Consider the following 19,087-nt stretch of genomic DNA (forward strand, 5'->3'; position numbering starts at 1 on the left):
TTTAGTCAGGAATTAAGTTTAGCAAGACAAATTCTGGATTTAGTTCGTTGTAGCTCCTTGCTAGGCCTGCTGGCAACCCTCCCATCTTCAGCCTGAGCTGGATAGGCACAGCATTAGCTAGGCACAGCGCGTCTCCCAAGGCCAAGAGGTTCCCATCCTTGCCCTCTGCTGGGTGCTGTGGATAAAGCAATAAAATTGCTTTCACAGAAATAACAGACTGAATATTACTGTGAATTTTAAAAGAGTGTTGTTGGTTTTTTTTCCTCCTTCAGGCATTGTGCTCAGAAGCTAAACACAAACAAAAACTAACTCAGAGGAAAGCAAAAACAGTTTGTAAAGAAATCTGATGACTAAACAACTTCTGTTACTTCATACTACATCTTTCATACATACCCTAGATGGTAGGTGAGAAGCTGCTGGGTAAGTGAGCTCACAAAACAAAACAAAACAAACGAAAAAAAAGACCCTAAAAACAGAGGCAAGATTAATTTCAGCAACACCCACAAAAGACTCAGAAACTTTTATTAACTCACAGTTTTATTGACTCAGAATCAACAATTTTCCCTGGCAAAGACTTTGCAAGAACAAACTCCAGTCTTGTATTCTTTTGTATCAAAGTGTGCTTCTTCAGATTTAAAAATAGGGTTTTTATGGCCATTCCTGAAATTGTGTATTTAATCCTAAGTATATCAAACTCTAAGGCCCCACTAAGACACATCAGATAAAGCACAAGACAGCAAGCAGTCTCTGGTAACAGATCAGATTTTACACCCAGTGACAAGCTCAGTATCACTCTGAAACAAGCTTGCACGTGCCGGTTCCTTAACCTATTCAACAAAGTTACTCAGACAAAAACCCTCTTATGACAGAAATATGAAAGACCCCATTTGGGTATACATCTGTTGTGCTTGTATTTTGTATTTAAACTGCCAGCCTCTTAGGAACACCTAGAAAACATAGGCCAGTGTACAGGAGATGGTGGAAATAGTAAAGATCTACATTTACCTTAAAAAATAAAAATTAAAAAAATCAAGTAGTTTAATGCTGATTGCTAAAGGCAATACCACCTAGTCTCATTCAGTGACTTGTTAGAACCTAAGAGGAATATATATAAATATATATTAATTAAATCAGCACAAAAGAGCCTGAAACGCACTTCAGTTGATGTTATTTCCCTAATAGCAGCTCAGAATGAGGTATTCAACATCTCATTCCTACAAGTCAACAAACATATACAGCTTCCCAGCTATACCCCCAAAAGATTAAGTGCTTATAAGGTGAAACAGAAACATGCTCTTTCTGTGTGTACCTAGTATGTACTTCAGTGTACCAAAGGATCAGCATCTGTTTTCTTTCACTCTGAATGTTTATGCTGAACCTCTTCTATTAGTTTTTCTTTGTAAAAGCTTATTTTAAGCATCAAGCAAGAAACAGTACCAAGTGTTACTCTAAAACCGCACCGTGCCTCCACTGGCAAACATTATAAATCTTGTAAGAGCGGCCGGGCAGCTTCAGTATGTTGCACTTGCATGGTACTTGTTTGGTTGAGGATTAAATGCTTAACAAAATTAAAAAAAAAAATCATAACAAGAAAGCTGCCTAGAAAGACTCCAACAACAGTAGCATAGACGTCTGCTCCCAAGAGTACAGGAACCCTTCTAGCAAGAATATCTTTCACATTGTTGAAGGAACCATTGTTTGGCAGGGGAGTAATACCAAGGAGATGGCACAACAAAGGGTACAAATCTGTAGAATTCATGGCTTCTCTGGTGACATTCTTTCTGAAAGCAGGCCCGACTGCCAAAAAAATTGGGTGCATTTCTTGTAAGTTGTTGTCATATCCATGATTACCAACTAGAAATAAAAGAGAGAAAGAGAGATAAAGGTCAATGTTCCAACGTTGCAAAGCAAGCATTGAACCTTTTCCCAGAACTAGCATAATGCAGGAAAGGAACAGCCATCATCATTTATTCTTGCAGAGATTTAATAGGAAAAAAATTGGTCAACAGCACAAATATCCCCTAGTAAATATCAGGTCATAGACACATACACAGAAGATGCCTTAAAAACAACTTAAGAGCTCATTAAAATAAATAAATAAATAAAATTCACATGGCAGTAACTCTACTTTAAATGGCATCCTACACCCAACTATCCTCAATTTCGGTCAAGGAAAAACGCTAACTTTGCAACTGGACCAGTTCTCTTCGAAAAGGCTACATAGCTCAGTACTCCCAAATAAACAGCACACAACAGAACACTATTCATCCTCGATGAGTTCCGTTACATCCTCTTTCATTTTCTGAGAAAGAGCTCATCTGCTTGCTAGATCTCACAGGGAGACCTCAAGTTATATGGTCACTAAACCACGTGAAAGGTCTTATCTCATTAGGTTTAACTTTTTGAAAGACTAAGTCCAGTTCCCTCTTCCTGAACAGCAGTGTACTTCCTACCTCATCGGGGAAAATATATATTTATCTTTACAAGTTAAAAATGTAATTATATAACTATATAAATTATATATACTTAGTTTTCCCTCCCACTCTTAAAAAAAAAAAAAAAAAAGAAAAAAGAAAAAAAACATTGGTTGAGGTTGGGAGAGAAAGTACTATGTGAAGTTTCTGACTAGGAAGATAACACTGCAAAGACAGAATACTTACATGGAAAACCATCAGATTTATTGAATACGATCTCCCAACCTTTATCAGCCACAGCTAAGATTGGCTGAATTTTATGGTTGTGCTTGTAATGAAATCTGTCTGGAATCTGCTCCTTTTTATAAACAGTCATGTTGGGATGAGCGTTGGCCAGAGCTTCATATACTTCATCCAGTTTGCCTTCAAACAAACAAAAAAAAAACACCACCAAAAGATAAAACTATCGATATGTTTACTAAAACCATCACTACTTTAAATACAATTGTCAGGAGAAAGAAAAAAGGACAAAATGCACTTCCCCAAAGGGCACTGCTAGTTCCCTGTCTTTAAAGTGCCAAACAGAGGTGCCACATTGTTTCTTAAATTGCTTATTTCTGTTTTCTGAACTTTGCTTTCCAATAAAAGTCAGTGAGCATGCAGGGTGCAGCAGGACAAGCTGGGATGCCAGCACACAGAAGGGAGAAACCAAGACACTGCCAGAACATAAAAACAAGTCCAGGAGTCTGTATGTTTGAGCAAGCTTCTCCCCCTTCTGCCTCCTAACACTTAAGCTTAGATTTGTGCTGAGGATTGTGCAGTGGTTTTAGTAAAAAGCCTGTTGTATACCACCACAGAACCTCAGCTGTGTGCTATTTAAGCACCTTGAGCTACACCCATGCACAATCCACACCTCTGAGTTCACAGCTGCTCTCTGCAGACCAGCTGCAGTGCTTCAAGGTCTGAAGCAGGGTTGTAAGACATCCACCTCGTCCCTGTGACCCACACAGATGTTTTCAGCAGCTGAGTGGGATTTAGGCCCATCCTGCCACTTTGACCTACCATTTCTAGCTAGTCCTGCCTTCAGACCCAGCTGTGGGCCCTGTAAACTGAAAATAGTTTAATGTATAAAGTTTCTTATCTGAAACTGGTATAAAATGAGAATCACCAAACTTAAGAAAAACAATAAAGGCCAAAGAGAGGCAGCATAACTTCTGATATAACAGACACTAGCTACAGCAATGAGGAAAGGACTCCATACTCATACTCCCAGGACTACATCAGTAACAAAATTAGTTTACCTATGGCAGAGAAGCCCCAACTATAAGAAACTGTGTTATTACACTAATTTAGTTATTTGAATTCATATATTTATATTTGATGCAAGAAAAAACCAGCACCACCAGCTGTGCTACAGGTGCCACCTTCACAAAATTCAAGTAGTTAGCACAGAACAACACACTGGAATGGTTAAATGGTTGTTTTAATTCATTTCCCTGGGGAAAAAATACACAGTCAGACAGTTAAAGTAGCAGAAATCTCTGTGTTTTTAAGCATTCAAAATTTTTCTGAATGTCTTGCTTTATCATCCCCTTGGCTTAAGCAAGGCAAAAGAAATAACTGCATTGAAAAAAAGAAAATCAGACCTATGTACTTAAGTATATTTCACAGTTAAAGTGAGAATGAATCGTACTGTTTTACAATAAAATCAATTAGTAAAGCAGAAAGTAGTAATTTGAGTTGTGCTAAAAACTAATTCTTGCTCACTGTTAGTGTATAATCGATAGCTGAACCTCTGGGCAAGAAACAAATCCAGCTAATTTCTGAAATCTATTGAAATGGCTTGTTTTGTTTGTTTGTTTGTTTGTTTGTTATACACTATTCTGTCATCTAACTGTTGCTTAAAGAGACTTTTTTGTTGTTGTTGTTCTAAAAAAGGGCATTTTACTGGATGGGAGAATCAGGTTACGCAGCTTCAAGTTCTCATTTACCACATTAGGGGTGCTTCAGCACTAACCTTTACTTTTACAATAGCTCCTTTATTCGGTAGTGAGAACATCCTGGTCAGCACTACCACGTCTGTGCCCACTAGGACGGAGTTCTCAAACTCTGCTCTTCTGTCACTACCGAGAGAAACAGCGCCCAGCTACGAGCACATGAGTGTACTCAGGCTGCAAATGAATCTCGTTTTGCAAACTCCCACACTGACCTTTTAGTCTGCATTAGTAAAGGAGTATTATTCAAACTAAAAATGACAGCAGGCACTTGTTTACACATCGAAAGGTCACATAAGTTCACAAAGTACTCTCCCTGCTGGTGTATTAAATACTGCATGCTGTCCATTAGTGATGCAAATGTTACACAAATCTCAAAACACACCTTTTCAGAAGGCCATCCTATAACTCAACTTCCAAATTACTGACCCTGCCTATGTGAAAAATGCTCTTCTCCAGGCTAATGCGTTAGCCCCACATAGTAATAGCTTTTGATCATAGAATAATGGGAAAGACCTCTAAATCATCTAGTCCAAGCTCTAACCTAGTGCTAAAGTCCGCCACTAAACCATGATACTAAGCTTTACATCTACACATTTCTTGAAGGCTTCCAGGGATGGTGACTCAACCACTGCCCTGGGCAGCCTGTTCCAGTGCTGCACAACCCTTTCAGTAAAGAAATTTCTCCTAATATCCAACCTAAACCTCCCCTGGCGCACCTTGAGGCCATTTCCCTTTGTCTTATCACTTGGAATCAAAATAAAGAGCAGCACCTCTACATCAGCAAGATTAAACAGACAACTGGCACTTCAACAACCCTTCAATGACTGCAGCCAGACTTCTGGTTTTGATTCCAGCAGTGCTCTTGTTCAACATTATCAGAGTAAAAATGATATGAACGTAACTGTCTCTTCAGCATGACAAAAGGAAAAAAAAAAAAAAAAACTAAAGTGAACTGCAATAGCTTTTAAGTATCAATCAAATAGCTAACACAGGCTTTCTATTGATTGAAGGTGCCCATCTGGTCTCAGTTTACTGTGTGAGTTATAAATCTAGTTCTTCATCCATGGCTTCAGCATCTTGATGAAAGGGAAGACACGTAACACTCAGTAGCTATCCATCCGGAATGCCATTCATCCCTGATAACACCATGAGATCATCTTACTTCTCGTAAGGCCTAAAGGATATGTGGCAGTATTACGCAGAGACAGATTTGCTCACTTTCCATTTTAGAAAGTTAATCCAGGCTTTTGACAGAGCTGTCAAAAATAACAATGCTGCTAATACTCCTTGTTCAAGGGTGATGCCCTATCAGCAGCAGTGCTGCTACTACCACTGCAGTTAAGTAAAAAGCCTGTAAAGTTCTAACGCTCAATATTTCCTTCTGAGAATGTCAGTGCTACAGCTCCTACCTTCTTTTGGCAAAATAGCTACTGCAGGAGAGTGGTCAATGACTTGATAGAGCTCTCTGTTCACATATTGATCAAGCTCAATGAGCCGCTCTGAGGATGACTGTGACATCCCATGGTCACTCGTGATGATGACATTTATTACATTCCACAGCTTCGCTTTCTCCAGTTCAAACATCAGGTATCCCAGCTTCTTGTCAATATCACTAATTATCGGCCCCATAAGTGGATTTTCTGGGCCCAGAACATGGCCCATCTCATCAGGTTGTTCCCAGTAGAGCAGACCAAAATTTATGGGTTCTTCCAATTTAAACCAGTCAATAAACCTAGCAACTCTGTCTTCAAATGAAACAGATTCATTGTAGGGCATGTAATAAGTCGGAAAGACTCCATGTATTTTCACATCCGTTCCAGGCCACATAGCTGCTCCAGTTTTGTGTCCTTCCATCTGGTTTGTTACCCATATTGGGTTGGCTTCTTCCCAGAACTTGGAATTATAGATCCCACTTTCCCGAATGGAGCTATGGATATCCATGTTGTTCAGAGAGAAAGTTTCATTCAGAATAGGGTCATACATCTCATTAGCAACTATACCATGGCTTTCTGCGTAGAGACCTGTCACCATTGTGTAGTGATTAGGATATGTTTTCGTTATGAACACGTTAGTGAGCTGCTTAATGTGAACACCATTCTCCATGGCATAATGAAAATTGGGAGTTGAGACTTTATAGATGTAGTCCCATCGAAATCCATCAAAAGATACCAACAACACCTTGGGCTGGTCTGGCTGGAGAGAGACAGCACTTGGAAGAAATAGTAAGCAAGTCACCAGGACTCTCCAACAGCAGTTCAGGGCTATGCTGGAAGGTGTTCTGCCCCTCTTCTGAGGCAACATGGCACCTGCTGGGTAAAGACAGAAGGTTTATTTGCATTAACCTGTTTGTCAAAGCCATGACAGTTTAAGAATGATTAGCTAAAATATTCCTTATATATGCATACCACTTGCCTTACTAACACTGGGAACTCCAAACATAGAAATAAGACCATTTATTTAACAGGTAATGATATCCCAATGTTTGAGATGGAACAGTAAGGCACAATAATTTGCTGAATGAAATACAATACACAAATAAACTTCCTTAAGTAACACCACCACCCATCTTCCTCCTTTCTTCCGCATGCTCCCAATATACCAGAACTCCCGCTCTTACCACTTGACAATTTTAAAGTATTTTCCATATCCAAAGTTGTGAGAAACTGTCCTATGAGAAAGCTTCTGCTTGAAAAAGTTCAAGATGTAAACAGGGGCAGTTCTCAGCTTGGAAATACCAAAGTCCGTTTCCACCAGAACTTTATAACCCTCATATAAAACCTTGCAGCATTTCTCCTCCCGCACGAGTGGCAGCAGGCACGCTAGCATCACCTGGTAGAACAGCAGGCAGGAGCAGTACATGCTGACTGCACAGCTCTCATCAGGGAGGATGGGATCCCATCTAGAAGCCACTGCAGCTTCTCAGCCCCAGCACCCTGTATGGGATTGCCAAATGTGCATGGTACAATTTATAACAGGGAAGCGAGCAAGCAAGCTTTGCATTTCAGATACAACAGTATAGCAAATAAAGGATTTTGCGGCTTAAAAAGTGTCAGATCTGTTTGTTAGACAAGCAAATAGCATGAACATCATATTCCCAACATTTCATCTCATCTCTAACCTGATCATAGCTTCCCTGTGTAACCAGGCTCTTCATGATCAACTAGTTTGGATGCTTCCTATCCTACTGCAGGTAGCAGTACAGATAGCTTTACAAACAAGAATGTACAAAAGTCATACAAGTCAATGTGCAGTTTAAGTTCTTACAATTAACCACTTCGGTCTCCAAATAGATTGGAAAGAAGTGGTTGAAACACTCAGTAGTATTTTAGATGGCTCACAACTGTACTACATCTTTCAAGCATGCATAAATCCCATCATTCATCCATTCCAGTCAAACACCACTGCTAGCTAAGGGCAAAAGCAGCAAGAAAAGCATGGCAAGTAACAAGACCAGTGATGCAAATTCTTTGGAGGTACAATGATCACGAGACTCCATACCCTAAAGCATTTGCTCCATAGATAGATATGAAGCACTAATTCCTATCATGTGATTCAAGGATATTGACTGATCTTACATACGATAGGCATTCGTTATCTAAATAGCATGACATAATCCAGTACACAATTTCCTATCAATTAGATTGATCTCCACCTAATTGACCTAAAATTTCACACTGATGGAAAGTGCATTCCCTACTACTTGCTCAGCAGTATCGTTTAACCACAAGACCAGATATTGTTCCATCTAATCCTGCACATGAACTGTACTTATACCACACACTGTCCCCTTGAATTACCCATTTGTCAGTAATCCTTTGAACCAGTTACTACTGAAATTCAGCTAGAAATTGGTGACTGTGCCACTCAGTACACCAGTGTGCTACCCAATAAATCTGCATGAATATTCTGGGCACATACATATCCTGGTTAAAATGAAAAGCTACAGCATAACAAGCACCTCGATATTACTACAAAGATGGAAAAGTGTTTGTCATTTTGGTAGGACACAAGATATACTCCATTGGCTCTCATTCCCCAGCTAAATCTCTCCCCCCCTATGCATGCCCTGACTGGCATGTCTCCCGAAATCCTAGCCTGGAGCCCTGCTAAGAACAAGCTGACCCTTCAGAGGCATATCCCTGCTGCTGGCCTGCACCCTAGACACGAAGGCAACAGAATCACAGAATCACAGAACCACAGAATCATAAGGGTTGGAAAAGCCCTGAGATACCTGGTCCAACTGTCCCCCTACTACCAATGTCACCACTGAACCCTGTCCCCAAGCACCACGTCCAACCTCTCCTTGAACACCCCCAGGGACAGTGACTCCACCACCTCCCTGGGCAACCCGTCCCAACGCCTGACCACTCTTTTGGAGCAGAAATGTCTCCTCATTTCCAGCCTGAACCTCCCCTGGCACAACTTGAGGCCATTCCCTCTGGTCCTATTGCTGGTTACCCGTAAGAAGAGGCCGACCCCCAGCTCCCCACCCCTCCCTTTCAGGCAGTTGCAGAGAGCAATAAGGTCTGCCCTGAGCCTCCTCTTCTCCAGAGCAAACACCCCCAGTTCCCTCAGCAGCTCCTCACAGGACTTGTGCTCCAGGCCCTTCACCAGCTTCGTAGCCCTGCTCTTGACTTGTTCCAGCACCTCCATGTGCTTCTGGTACTGAGGGCCCAAAGCTGAGCACATCACTTGAGGTGCGGCCTCACCAGAGCTGAGTACAGGGGGACAATCACCTCCCTGGCCCTTCTGGCTGCACTATTTCTGATATAACCCAGGATGCCATCGGCCTTCTTGGCCACCTGGGGACACTGCCAGCTCATGTTCAGGAGAGCATCGATCAGCACCCCCAGGTCCTTTTCCTCTGCACAGCTTTCCAGCCATTTTGCCCTGGGGAGCGCAGGCTCCTGTGGCTGCTGGGCCTGGAGCAGAGGAGGCTCCAGGGGAGCTCCCCCATGGCCGTCAGTACCCGCAGGGAGGTGCGGAGAGGCCAGAGCCGGGCTCTGCTCAGCGGTGCCCAGGGCCAGGCCCAGAGGCCCCAGGCCCAGCCTGGAGCCCTGGCGGCTCCCCCTGCCCCTCAGGCAGCACTGCTGGGCCCAGGGGTGCTGGAGCCCTGGCACAGGCTGCCCCGAGAGGGGCTGGGGTCTGCTCCTGGGAGAGCTCCCCGAGCCCAGGGCCGTGGGGCTGGGCACCCTGCTGGGGCTGGGGGGGGCCAGGGATCCCAGGGGTGCCTCCAGACTCAGCCATGCCCAGATACAAGCTCACAGTGTGCTGGCACTGCTGCAGGGGATGGGGCAGTGGCCCTGTGGCCTTGCTAAGATGGCAGAGCAAGGAGCACCCTGTCATTCACCATCGTGTGTGCGAATTAGCGCCTTCACCCCATGACTCCCTTTTCCCCCCTCTCTGCAGATGCCTGCTGTGCCAGGCCACATGCAAGGCAGTGGCAGCTTTGCCCAGCCGTGCTGCACTGCTGTGTCCTCACGTCTTTTCTCCAGCTTTCAGAGCCCAGACTTCTGTGATGCCAGCACAGAGCCAAAGGCAGGAAAACTGAGGGTTACGGTGCCAGAACGTCCCATGGCATTACTTTCAGTAAACAAAGGCCCAGCCCAGGCTAGCTGTACTTTGAACCGACTGTAAATGCAAGGAGTAAAATTTGCTTTCATTTTCTGGATGTCTGCAAGTGCTTCTTCAGTTAGGAAAAAAAATAAATAAATAAATAAGGTTTTTAATCCAGGTTTTTTCTGCCTTTTTTCTCCTCTTATGTTCTGAGCTCTAAATTTTCTGGTTTTGTTCAGGCAGATAGATACTTTTTTCTATGCTGTTGTGATGTTCAAGACCCATAAACCATGCACTGGGATGTAGAGAAAAATAAGTTTATTCTTTTAATGTCTCTAGAAACTGAACGGAAAGGGTTTCCCATCTTTACTATTTGAGGATCTGTACTATGGAGAGGTTCAAACCCCACACCTTGCGTATCTGCACGTAGATCTCATCCTGCTTCACGGCAGGATGTGGTTTCACAGCAGGTGTAGGAAACTATTATACTTTTCACTCATGCATAGGAACATTCTACTTCTTAACCACTTTATAGCTGGCACTGCTTAATTTATATGCCTTTCTACTGCAACCAAGCATCAGAATGCAAAGAAGACACTGTTGTGGTGGGTTGGTTAGGAGTCTTTTTTTTTTTTTTTTTTGACTAGTCCACACAGGATGAACTTGCTTGTTTTGTTGGTGATAAACCTACTGGAGGCTTCTGATCTCCAATGCTACATTAAAATAACGTGGCAGAAAAGGTTTGCATACAAGGCTGTAATCCGGGTAAGCTTCTGGCTTTCTCCCCTCCTTTTTGTGTAAAGTTAGGGCTTGGCTTCATGAACTTGCGGTGATTGAGCTGGCCAGGCTCATGCAGTAAGTGGCTCACTCAAACCTGGGGCAGTGGCAATGTGTGGTCATTGTGCCTATGCATTTTAAACAAGGCAGATACCTTCCTCCACGTAGAGCCAGCTCTAGGAATTACAGTAAGGGACAAGGATCTTTTGTTTTCTAAATATTTTTTTTTTTTTTTTTTTTTTTTTTCCTCTAATTCCTCACTACTGTCATTTTGCTAAAGAACTAGACCCTACCTGTTGCATGAAGCTTGGCATCCGATTCCTGGCAGCGATCTGACACCAGAGGCTTCAGAGAAAGGAGTAAAAAGGAAAAAGATATTACGAAATTGCACCTGTGTGTACCCTGTGTATTGAAATGTCATTGCAATGTCTCCCACTGTTGCTGTGTTTAAGTAGGAAAAATAGTACTCACATTTGTTAGTTCAACCTGAATTTTGGCCTTCCATCACTTGGATCAAGGGGCTGAGATGCTGCAGTAGAGACCTGCACACTTTGGCAGTGGCTGGAATTAGTCACTAGAGGTATGGGTGTATGGGGATTTAAGGTGTTGTTCTTAATGCCTGGAAATAGTAGTACTTGTCTTGGGTGCAAGAAATAAATCATCCACTTAATACATACAAAATGCAAATAAAGCATAGACAACGAGTCTGCTAATTCCACCAAAATGTTTAATACCATAATAGATTTTCACTGAAGTACAGAGCTAATGTGAATATTTGTACAAAATATGTGGTTAAAAATAGTATTGATTTATAATATATACAGATATGTCACATCTGTGTCAGAAATGCAGACACTTGAATGAGAACATGATTAATGTTTTTAGGTCTACAACAACATACATGAAATATTTCTGCAGCTACCCACAGTAGGACAAGTTGCCAAGTCGACACTTAAGGACCCATCCATCATTACAGATGACGTTCCTTTCAAAAGTTTCTGAACAAAAACTCTGCTCCAAAATGGATTCAGAACATTCACCTCCATTAACCGAACAGTGAAGAGAACACATCTCTCTGACACTAATGTGGACACAACTTTCTCGTACAAGATTAATGATCAGTTACAATGATTTGTTAAAACAAGGCTGCTGTTCTGGTGTGTGATAATAGAGAATTTTAATCCTGCTTGGTAGATACTCTTACCGAGGTGAGTGAGGAAGCCCCTGGCTCAGGGACAGCAATGGGCCCTTCTTAATACAGCTCTCAATTAGATGGATTTAAATCCTGAAGTCTGTCTTAAGGTCCTGAATGCCCTCATTTTCCATTAACTTTGAGGCTGCTCAGCACTTTTCATCTTTACTCTAGCAAGAATCTCACCTACAAACGTCCCAAATTCTAGGATCTGCAGCCACTGCACCAGTGCCCAGTCCTGCATTAAAAGGATCCACAGGTGACTCATACCGCAGCCCTAGAAGCTCTTTGTAGCAACTAACAAGTTGACAAAAGGGGGAAGAGATGAATTAAAGTGGTTTTTTATTTGTTTGTTGTTTTTTAAATGCTTTCTGAGCATCTCTGCAGTGAAGACAGTTCGGGGCTCTTGCCTTTGCATGAGGAGTGCTACCTCTATTCTGCCTCCAGTGCAAGCTCCCCTCCCCTCTGAACCAAATACACCTGACATGTCAAAAGGCATGTGGGAAAGAGCTTTTACAACACTTCCTCCCTTGTAATTTTACCCCTGAATGCAGCAGTCTAAATGTATTTAAAAATAGAGCACAGCTCACTGTAGAAGAAGCATTTCCTTTTCAGAGGAGCCTAGAATAATGAAAACTGCTGAACTTCCTCACAGATGTGCTAAAACAAGAAAAAACACATCTTGGTTTGGTTTGGGTCTTTTTACTAACACAATTCAAGAGAGTTGCATTAGGATGAGTGTGAGGGTCTGTCTGGGACTTCAATCCATACCTGGTTTTGCTTTGTGGTACAACAGAACTAAATGTGATTCCTTGGGCAGAGGGGAATTGAGGAAATGCAGAGGTCTTAAATTCATACTAATTAATACACGATAGAAGGCAAAAAGTGGCTAAATGCTTTGTGTTAAAATGTACACATTGAAGGAGCAAAAGAAAATTCAGTAAAGATTGCTTAGAGGGGCAATCTAAAAGCACTCTGACTTTGATCAGGGTATCTGTAATAGCTTTCTCATCTACCCTCATCCACAGACAGCTGGTTCCAGTCCCCAAGATCCGTGATAGATACTGCCTTCCCTTCAAGCAAGCTGTTTCAGTAAGCCTATTTGTAGCCATACCTACAGATTTCATCACTGGGCAGTAAAATAATGAAGGACTCGACCCCTGTGAGCTGCTGAATCCATTTGGAAAAGCTGGGCTGCTCATCGGGAGGTGAGCTGGTAACTACAGACCCCATTACAGAGCTGTAGTGTGGACTCCAGACCTTCAATGCATTCTGAACTCACCCCTTCTCTAGCTTTGACTCTAACTTTAGAACAAAATTAAACAAAATAAATGGTTGTTCAAGGAACAGCAATAGTCACACTATCAGTAATGAAGTCTACAGAGCTTCAGCTGTCAAGCAGTCAAGGCATGAGCCACGCCTGCTGCAGCTGGGAGAAATACCTCGAGCTCCCATTATTCGGCGTCATGCAGGATTGGGTTGCACATTATCACTTGCATGCCCAAATGCCCGGTAGAAATAAATATTGCCTATTTGTGGGTACAAATTAAGTGCGTACCCAAGCCATACGTATATAGCCATGATTTCCTCGAAGCTCAGTTTGAGATCCTTTTGGCCACGCAGCTCCCTACTGCTTACAGCTGAAGCCTCGAAACTTATTTCCAGGTGTCGTGTCCAGTGCCAAGCACGATGGAGAAGCCACATAGGCAATGCAAGATTTCAACCCCATCTGATACAGAACCTTACAGTGGTTGGAGAAAACTCATCTGTCGCTCAAACATGAAGAATAATCAGGCCTTCTACAGTTCCTTTTATCTCTAAAGGACTCTATAAAGAGATGGCTATTAACACTTGTTCTAATCAAAACACGTATTAAGGCCTGTCTTTTCAAAAGGAATCAGTGAGCTTAGAGCTTACATTTCCAACGAGATGTGTTAAAGAAATCTAATTTTCAGAATCATGAATAATGATCCCTCGAGAAACTGGGTCTTTTCAGCTGGACACCCAGATTTTTTTATTTAACTTTATTTTTATATAACTAAGTGGAGGTTGTCATAAGATCAAACAGAAGAACTTCATGAGACAGTTACTCAACAAACTCATCTCCTGCATTCCGATAATTTAGAAGATCCAGTACAAATTAACACAAGACACTACAAAGAGTCGTTTCCAATTTTTGTAATGATTAATGCTAATAGAACTTTTCCCACAGCCTCGGCATTAGTTGGATGCCATGTTCCTTAGTCAAAAACTGATGCCCACTGTATTTATCATTCTTTAGCAAAGAAAGAGCCCCTTTGTCTGCCAGAGATGTGCTTTTCTCACCCGGGACCATGCTATAGTCTTTGTTTGCATACACCCAGCCAAACCCACAGCAAACCAGCGCAAGTTCACACCACTCAGTGAAACTGCAGCAGTTTAAAATGGAATTGGCATATCCTGTCAATCACTGGGTTATTTTGTCCACATTTTTTTTAATTTCAACTGAAACAGAGTTTGACCTCTGTCAAACATTTCAGCATTTTCAGTTCTACCAGTTAAGAGAGCAGTGGCATGTATCACCCCAGTCGGTTTAACGTGGTTTACGTCTTTTAGGTGCTGCTTTTCAAAATGCCAGCACAAACAGAACACAAAAATACTGTTGCCACATTTATTTTTGAAACTAAGCTCTGAATTACACAGGTGTAAAAGTGGTTAATTAGCCAGTAGCTTTTTAACACTCCTACAAAACATGACTCAATGGAATACTTTGATGGTATGTACACCGTAAGGGAAAAGCTAACGTAATTTGTCACAGTGCTCAGACGTACCACTGCAATCAGGTCTCGCAGGACGGTTGTCACTTACTCTGTACAAAGAACAGTCTTTTTGCAGAAAGCTTTTTCACTGCTGCTGAGTGTAGGGGGGAAAAAGAACAGAATAAAAACAACCTCTCCCCCCTCCCCCAAGCCAATATAGAGCCAATAACTGTTAAAGAAATGGACTGCAATATATCTATTGGGCACATTTTTACAGTAAATATGCCTGTATTCTTGCTAAGGTTGAGGAAGGGATGCTCTTGCTGTGTTTTCTTGACGAAAACAAAGTGTAGGAGAGTCGTACAGCTGGGCTGGGAAGGGGGGTGTTGTATTAGCTTACGTACAAAAATCAAGGCCACAGAAATTCCGTATCCTTCTGATCTGAAAATGAAAAAGCAGGTTCCAAGCCGCCCTTTCTCCGTGCATTTTAAACGTTTCCGTGCTGTTAGCTGCACTGAGGAAGTCATTAGTAATTCCTGCTTTCATTTCCAGCCAGCAGCAGCAGCAGCCACCCAGCAGAGGGCCCCAGCACATCGCTGCCCAGGCTCGGGAAGGGCAATAAAAGGGACATCAGCTATGTCACCGTGCACAAACTGCAATGTAACAACACAGATTTCACTCCTATTTATATTGCTACAGGAGAGTACTTCAGCACTGTGGACACCCTAGGAAAAGTGCAAGTCACAGGGGCTGAGCTGGTGGATGCTACACAGAAGATTCCCACCGAAGCGGGGGCTGTGTCTGGGAACTACTGAATTAAATAGGACGTTTATTTTCCCAGATGGTCAGCATTTTGTTGAAGGAAGCCTTTCGTACCAGACAAGAAACAGCTGTTAGCAAAATACCAGGTTCTCTTAGGAGAGTCGCAAATGCTGTTACTTTCAGGACAGGGCCATAATTTTTTTTCAGGTACTGTGGAATAATCTATGATGACCATATTTAACTGTATAACGGTGAGATATAAATGTTTATCATAATTACAACAGGCTTCTGCATTTTCAGGCTTGTAACTGCCTTTCTGTTTCTGTGCTTTAATCAATAAAGCTATGCTCTGCTCCCTCCTGGGTAGTGCTATGTAGTTTATGAAGAGCAGTCATTGAATCGGACCCGTTTTTAAATCTCTCTGTAAATGCACTTTGGGGAAAGAACATTTAAGACCCAGTGCTTTATTTGCAGTGTACTTTTACATCACTGGAGGCCAAATTCCACAGTTCAGAACCAATCTCTCCAAAGTCTGAGTACATGGATATAAGGACTAGATTCAGCCCTGACATTTTGACATGTAAAAAATCAAAAGCATCAACTCTGGAGGTCTCTGGTCACTGACATCAGCTGAGGATGTGGCCACGAATTTCTGTCATACGGCACATAGCAACAAAAAAAATCTTAAGCATTTAGATCTTACTCTCCCTGTTGATATTAGTCTAAAACCAATGGTTCAGCGTTCTATATGTTCTCAAACCAGACAGTGGTGTTACTCCTGAAATACCGCAGGTGGCCTGTGAAGGTATCTTCGATAGGAACATCAAATTCGAGTCCTAGGACAATGGGTAACAAATGATTTATTTAAATCAACTCTAAGTGCATCACTGAAAAATAATCCAAGTGACACCTCTAAGGAGATACTTGAAGACAACTTTACTCAGATATCATGGAGATCCTAAAGCCCCATTTTGGTTCAGCCTCTGCTGTATTTAACGTGCTTCTATTAGTGTAACACACACACGACGATGTCAATAAAGTATTAACAGTTATCACGTTATAGATACACGCTAAGTAAAGCACTAACTTCAACAGGAATTATTTCAGGGGGCTGTGGTGGTCAGAGAACAAACTATAGGAGAATGGAAAGTCCTTACTTCTCAAAATGTCCTCCCCATGCAGATCGAGAATGGCATCTCCTGTCTCCACTGATAAAGCAACACACTTTTCTTCTTGGAAGTACTGCAGAGCCAACAAATACCACGACAAGGGTGACTTGACCTTTCCGCAGCTTGTAGCATCACTAAGGGGGGGGGAAGGAACCCTCCCTCACAACCCTGGTCATTAGGTTTTATGAGAAAAATCTTGATTACAGAGCCTAAGCTGTCTTTTCCGATCCTAGACTGAGCTTCCAAGATTTATATGCTTATTTTAACTTGCAAAAGAGTTTAAACCTTGGAATCTCACTGTGCCATTGTACAGTCATTTTCAGGAGTACAGCTGCAGCTAATTAGCTTAAAAATCCCACTGTATCGTACACATATGCTCAATTTTCTGCAGTATTAATTTCAGTGGAACTACTCATGTGCATAAATTAAGCGCATGCTTAAGTATATGCAAAATCTGAGCTCAAATGTCTAGAAAATATGTTCTCAAAATGACAAATACACATGAAAAAAAAAATCATCATGGAAGGTCTACCAGACAGGGAATCCAGTGTCTGTCTGCTGTCGGCCATGACGAAAACACAAAACGATTTCTGTAACCCAGTATACATTGCAAGTGAAAGAAACATGCAGGACAGAGTGAAAAAAGGGGACTCGATTGCATGCAGTCTAATTTCAAGTGTGTAATTATGGTCCTGTTTTCTTTGGCCTAAAAAAAAAAAAAAAAAAAAAAAAAAAAGGAAAAGAAAAAAAGAAAAAGAAAAAAATAAGGAAAGGAAAAGAAAAACAAAAGAACACCAGCTAACCTCTCCTCACCTCCACAAACCCAAACTGCATACAGCTCAAGAAGGGCTTTAAAGCACAGGAAACAGGGAGGGAAAGGGACTGATTGTTAGGGATGTACAAGTAATTACTACATTTCAGGGCTATTCAACACACCACTAGGAAAGCATTCAGCCTTAATCGTTACTGGAACTTACAGCTATGACAGAGAGCAATGAATCCCATCTTAAATGAGCAGACAGGTTCTCTTTCTTCCTCAATCTCAGAGAGAAGTACCACTCAGACCTTTAGGGAAGATAAAATGACAATCCTCACCGATATTCTGTCTCCCTCCTCCTTACTGAAAGACCCCAAACCCTTCAGCAAGCTGCTGCCTCTCCCCTCAGCCCAGAGAGCTCGGTGTCGCATCCCTACCACCATCAAGGACCGGTTCACTCTACAGCTGTTGGTGGAAGTGGGTGTTTTTCTGTTTCTAAAAAGGTTGCAAGGAAAATATTCCTTAAAAAAAAAATACAGAGGGTCAAAAGGCCACCAAACTGCTGGATTAAAAACAATTCACGCCTTCTCCCCTTAAAAAAAAAGAGATAAAAGGGAAAAAAAATAAAAACAAACTGAGGTCTGCTGGGGAACTGAGGGCAGAGAAGCAGGCTCCTTGATGAAGGGCAGCAGCAAGTATTCTGGGAGTTTCAATATCAAGCCTGATATCAGCCCAATCACCCACCACGACCGATCTCTCTGGTGGTGGCATTCCAGCATGCAAATTACAGCTGTGGAAAATCCTCAGACCAAACCCCTCCCTGCTTCAGCCTTGTTTTGTCCTTTCCAGCAAACCTATCAGTTGGTGTGTGATATGGTTACATATTACAAAGATCTTTTTTTTTTTTTCCTAGCCCTTTTGTTACATAGGCTTGATTACTGAGAAGGGATTTCCATGAGCTTAATGTCCTGGTACTCAAAAGGCGATGGCTGCCTTTCAAAAATAAAAATAAAAATAATAATAATAAAGCAAACAGAAAACCACAAGAGCTGTGCTGGAGGAGAGAAGTGCTGCTTCTGCTGGAGAGGCTCAGTTAGATACAGGAGGTGGCAGACCAGGGCGCCGAGTTTGAATGATTTTTGGCTTTGGAGAATTCTTTGGGTCCTCGTCTTCTTCCATGTCGCTGTCGCAGACGTGCACTACCACGCTGGGAGTGGATTCTGTTCCTGCGTGCAGCTCGTATTTCTCTCCTGGAAGCAGAGAAAAAGAGATCAAAGGCCAACAGTTTGAGAAGCAGCACAGATCATGGCACTTTCAGATTCCTACAGCCACGTAGGGCAGATGTTCGTGTGCTGCTCCTACCTGTAGGTGAGGGTAGGCATGGCTACATCATACCTGCTACATCATACCTACTATCACAGCATATGAAAACCAGTTAGAAGTGAAAAACCACTGGTGTTTGCACTGGTGTTTTGCACCAGTAGTAGTGGCCAATGGCACTAGAAAGAAATGCATGGAGAGAAGAGAGAACGCTGAAGTTCCTGGGTCAGAAGAGGGACTAGGACTGAACCTCAAATATCTGCTCTGAAGCTGTATGTCAGACCCGCTGGGGTGGGGATACATTTTTTTCTTTCAGTCTAGAATGGCTCAGGTAACACCTGAAGGTCCACTGGATTCTGCAGCTTGTCAGCTCCAGACTGAAACATCAAAACTTGGTCCAATGGA

At 42.2% G+C, this 19,087-nt stretch overlaps 2 protein-coding genes across 7 annotated transcripts in view; both read right to left on the reverse strand.

Annotated features, from left to right (window-relative positions):
- Positions 1 to 519: 519 nt before the first annotated feature.
- On the reverse strand, positions 520 to 11,179 carry ENPP5 (ectonucleotide pyrophosphatase/phosphodiesterase family member 5). Of its 5 annotated transcripts, none has more exons than XM_084513281.1 (4): positions 11,038 to 11,179; positions 5,821 to 6,720; positions 2,661 to 2,837; positions 520 to 1,854 (listed from the first exon to the last, which is right to left on the reverse strand). In XM_084513281.1, exons 2-4 carry the CDS (start codon positions 6,710 to 6,712, stop codon positions 1,481 to 1,483), a joined length of 1,443 nt encoding a protein of 480 aa, XP_084369407.1. In that variant the 5' UTR covers positions 6,713 to 6,720; positions 11,038 to 11,179; the 3' UTR covers positions 520 to 1,480. The 5 variants fall into 5 exon arrangements, with proteins under 5 accessions (XP_084369407.1, XP_084369406.1, XP_084369405.1 ...); XM_084513280.1 differs by lacking the exon at positions 11,038 to 11,179 and adding an exon at positions 7,029 to 7,144; XM_084513279.1 differs by lacking the exon at positions 11,038 to 11,179 and adding an exon at positions 7,011 to 7,069 and having other exon boundaries at positions 5,821 to 6,717.
- A 275-nt stretch (positions 11,180 to 11,454) lies between these two features.
- Positions 11,455 to 19,087, reverse strand: part of RCAN2 (regulator of calcineurin 2) — a 78,751-nt gene continuing 71,118 nt past the window's right edge. For both annotated transcript variants that reach the window (XM_084514415.1, XM_084514416.1), the window contains one exon: positions 11,455 to 18,612. In XM_084514415.1, the coding sequence (XP_084370541.1) occupies positions 18,452 to 18,612 (161 nt within the window). In that variant the 3' untranslated portion in view covers positions 11,455 to 18,451. The remainder of the gene's footprint in view (positions 18,613 to 19,087) is intronic.

This window comes from Aythya ferina (genome assembly GCF_964211825.1).
Source record: "Aythya ferina genome assembly, chromosome: 3".
NCBI lineage: Eukaryota > Metazoa > Chordata > Aves > Anseriformes > Anatidae > Aythya > Aythya ferina.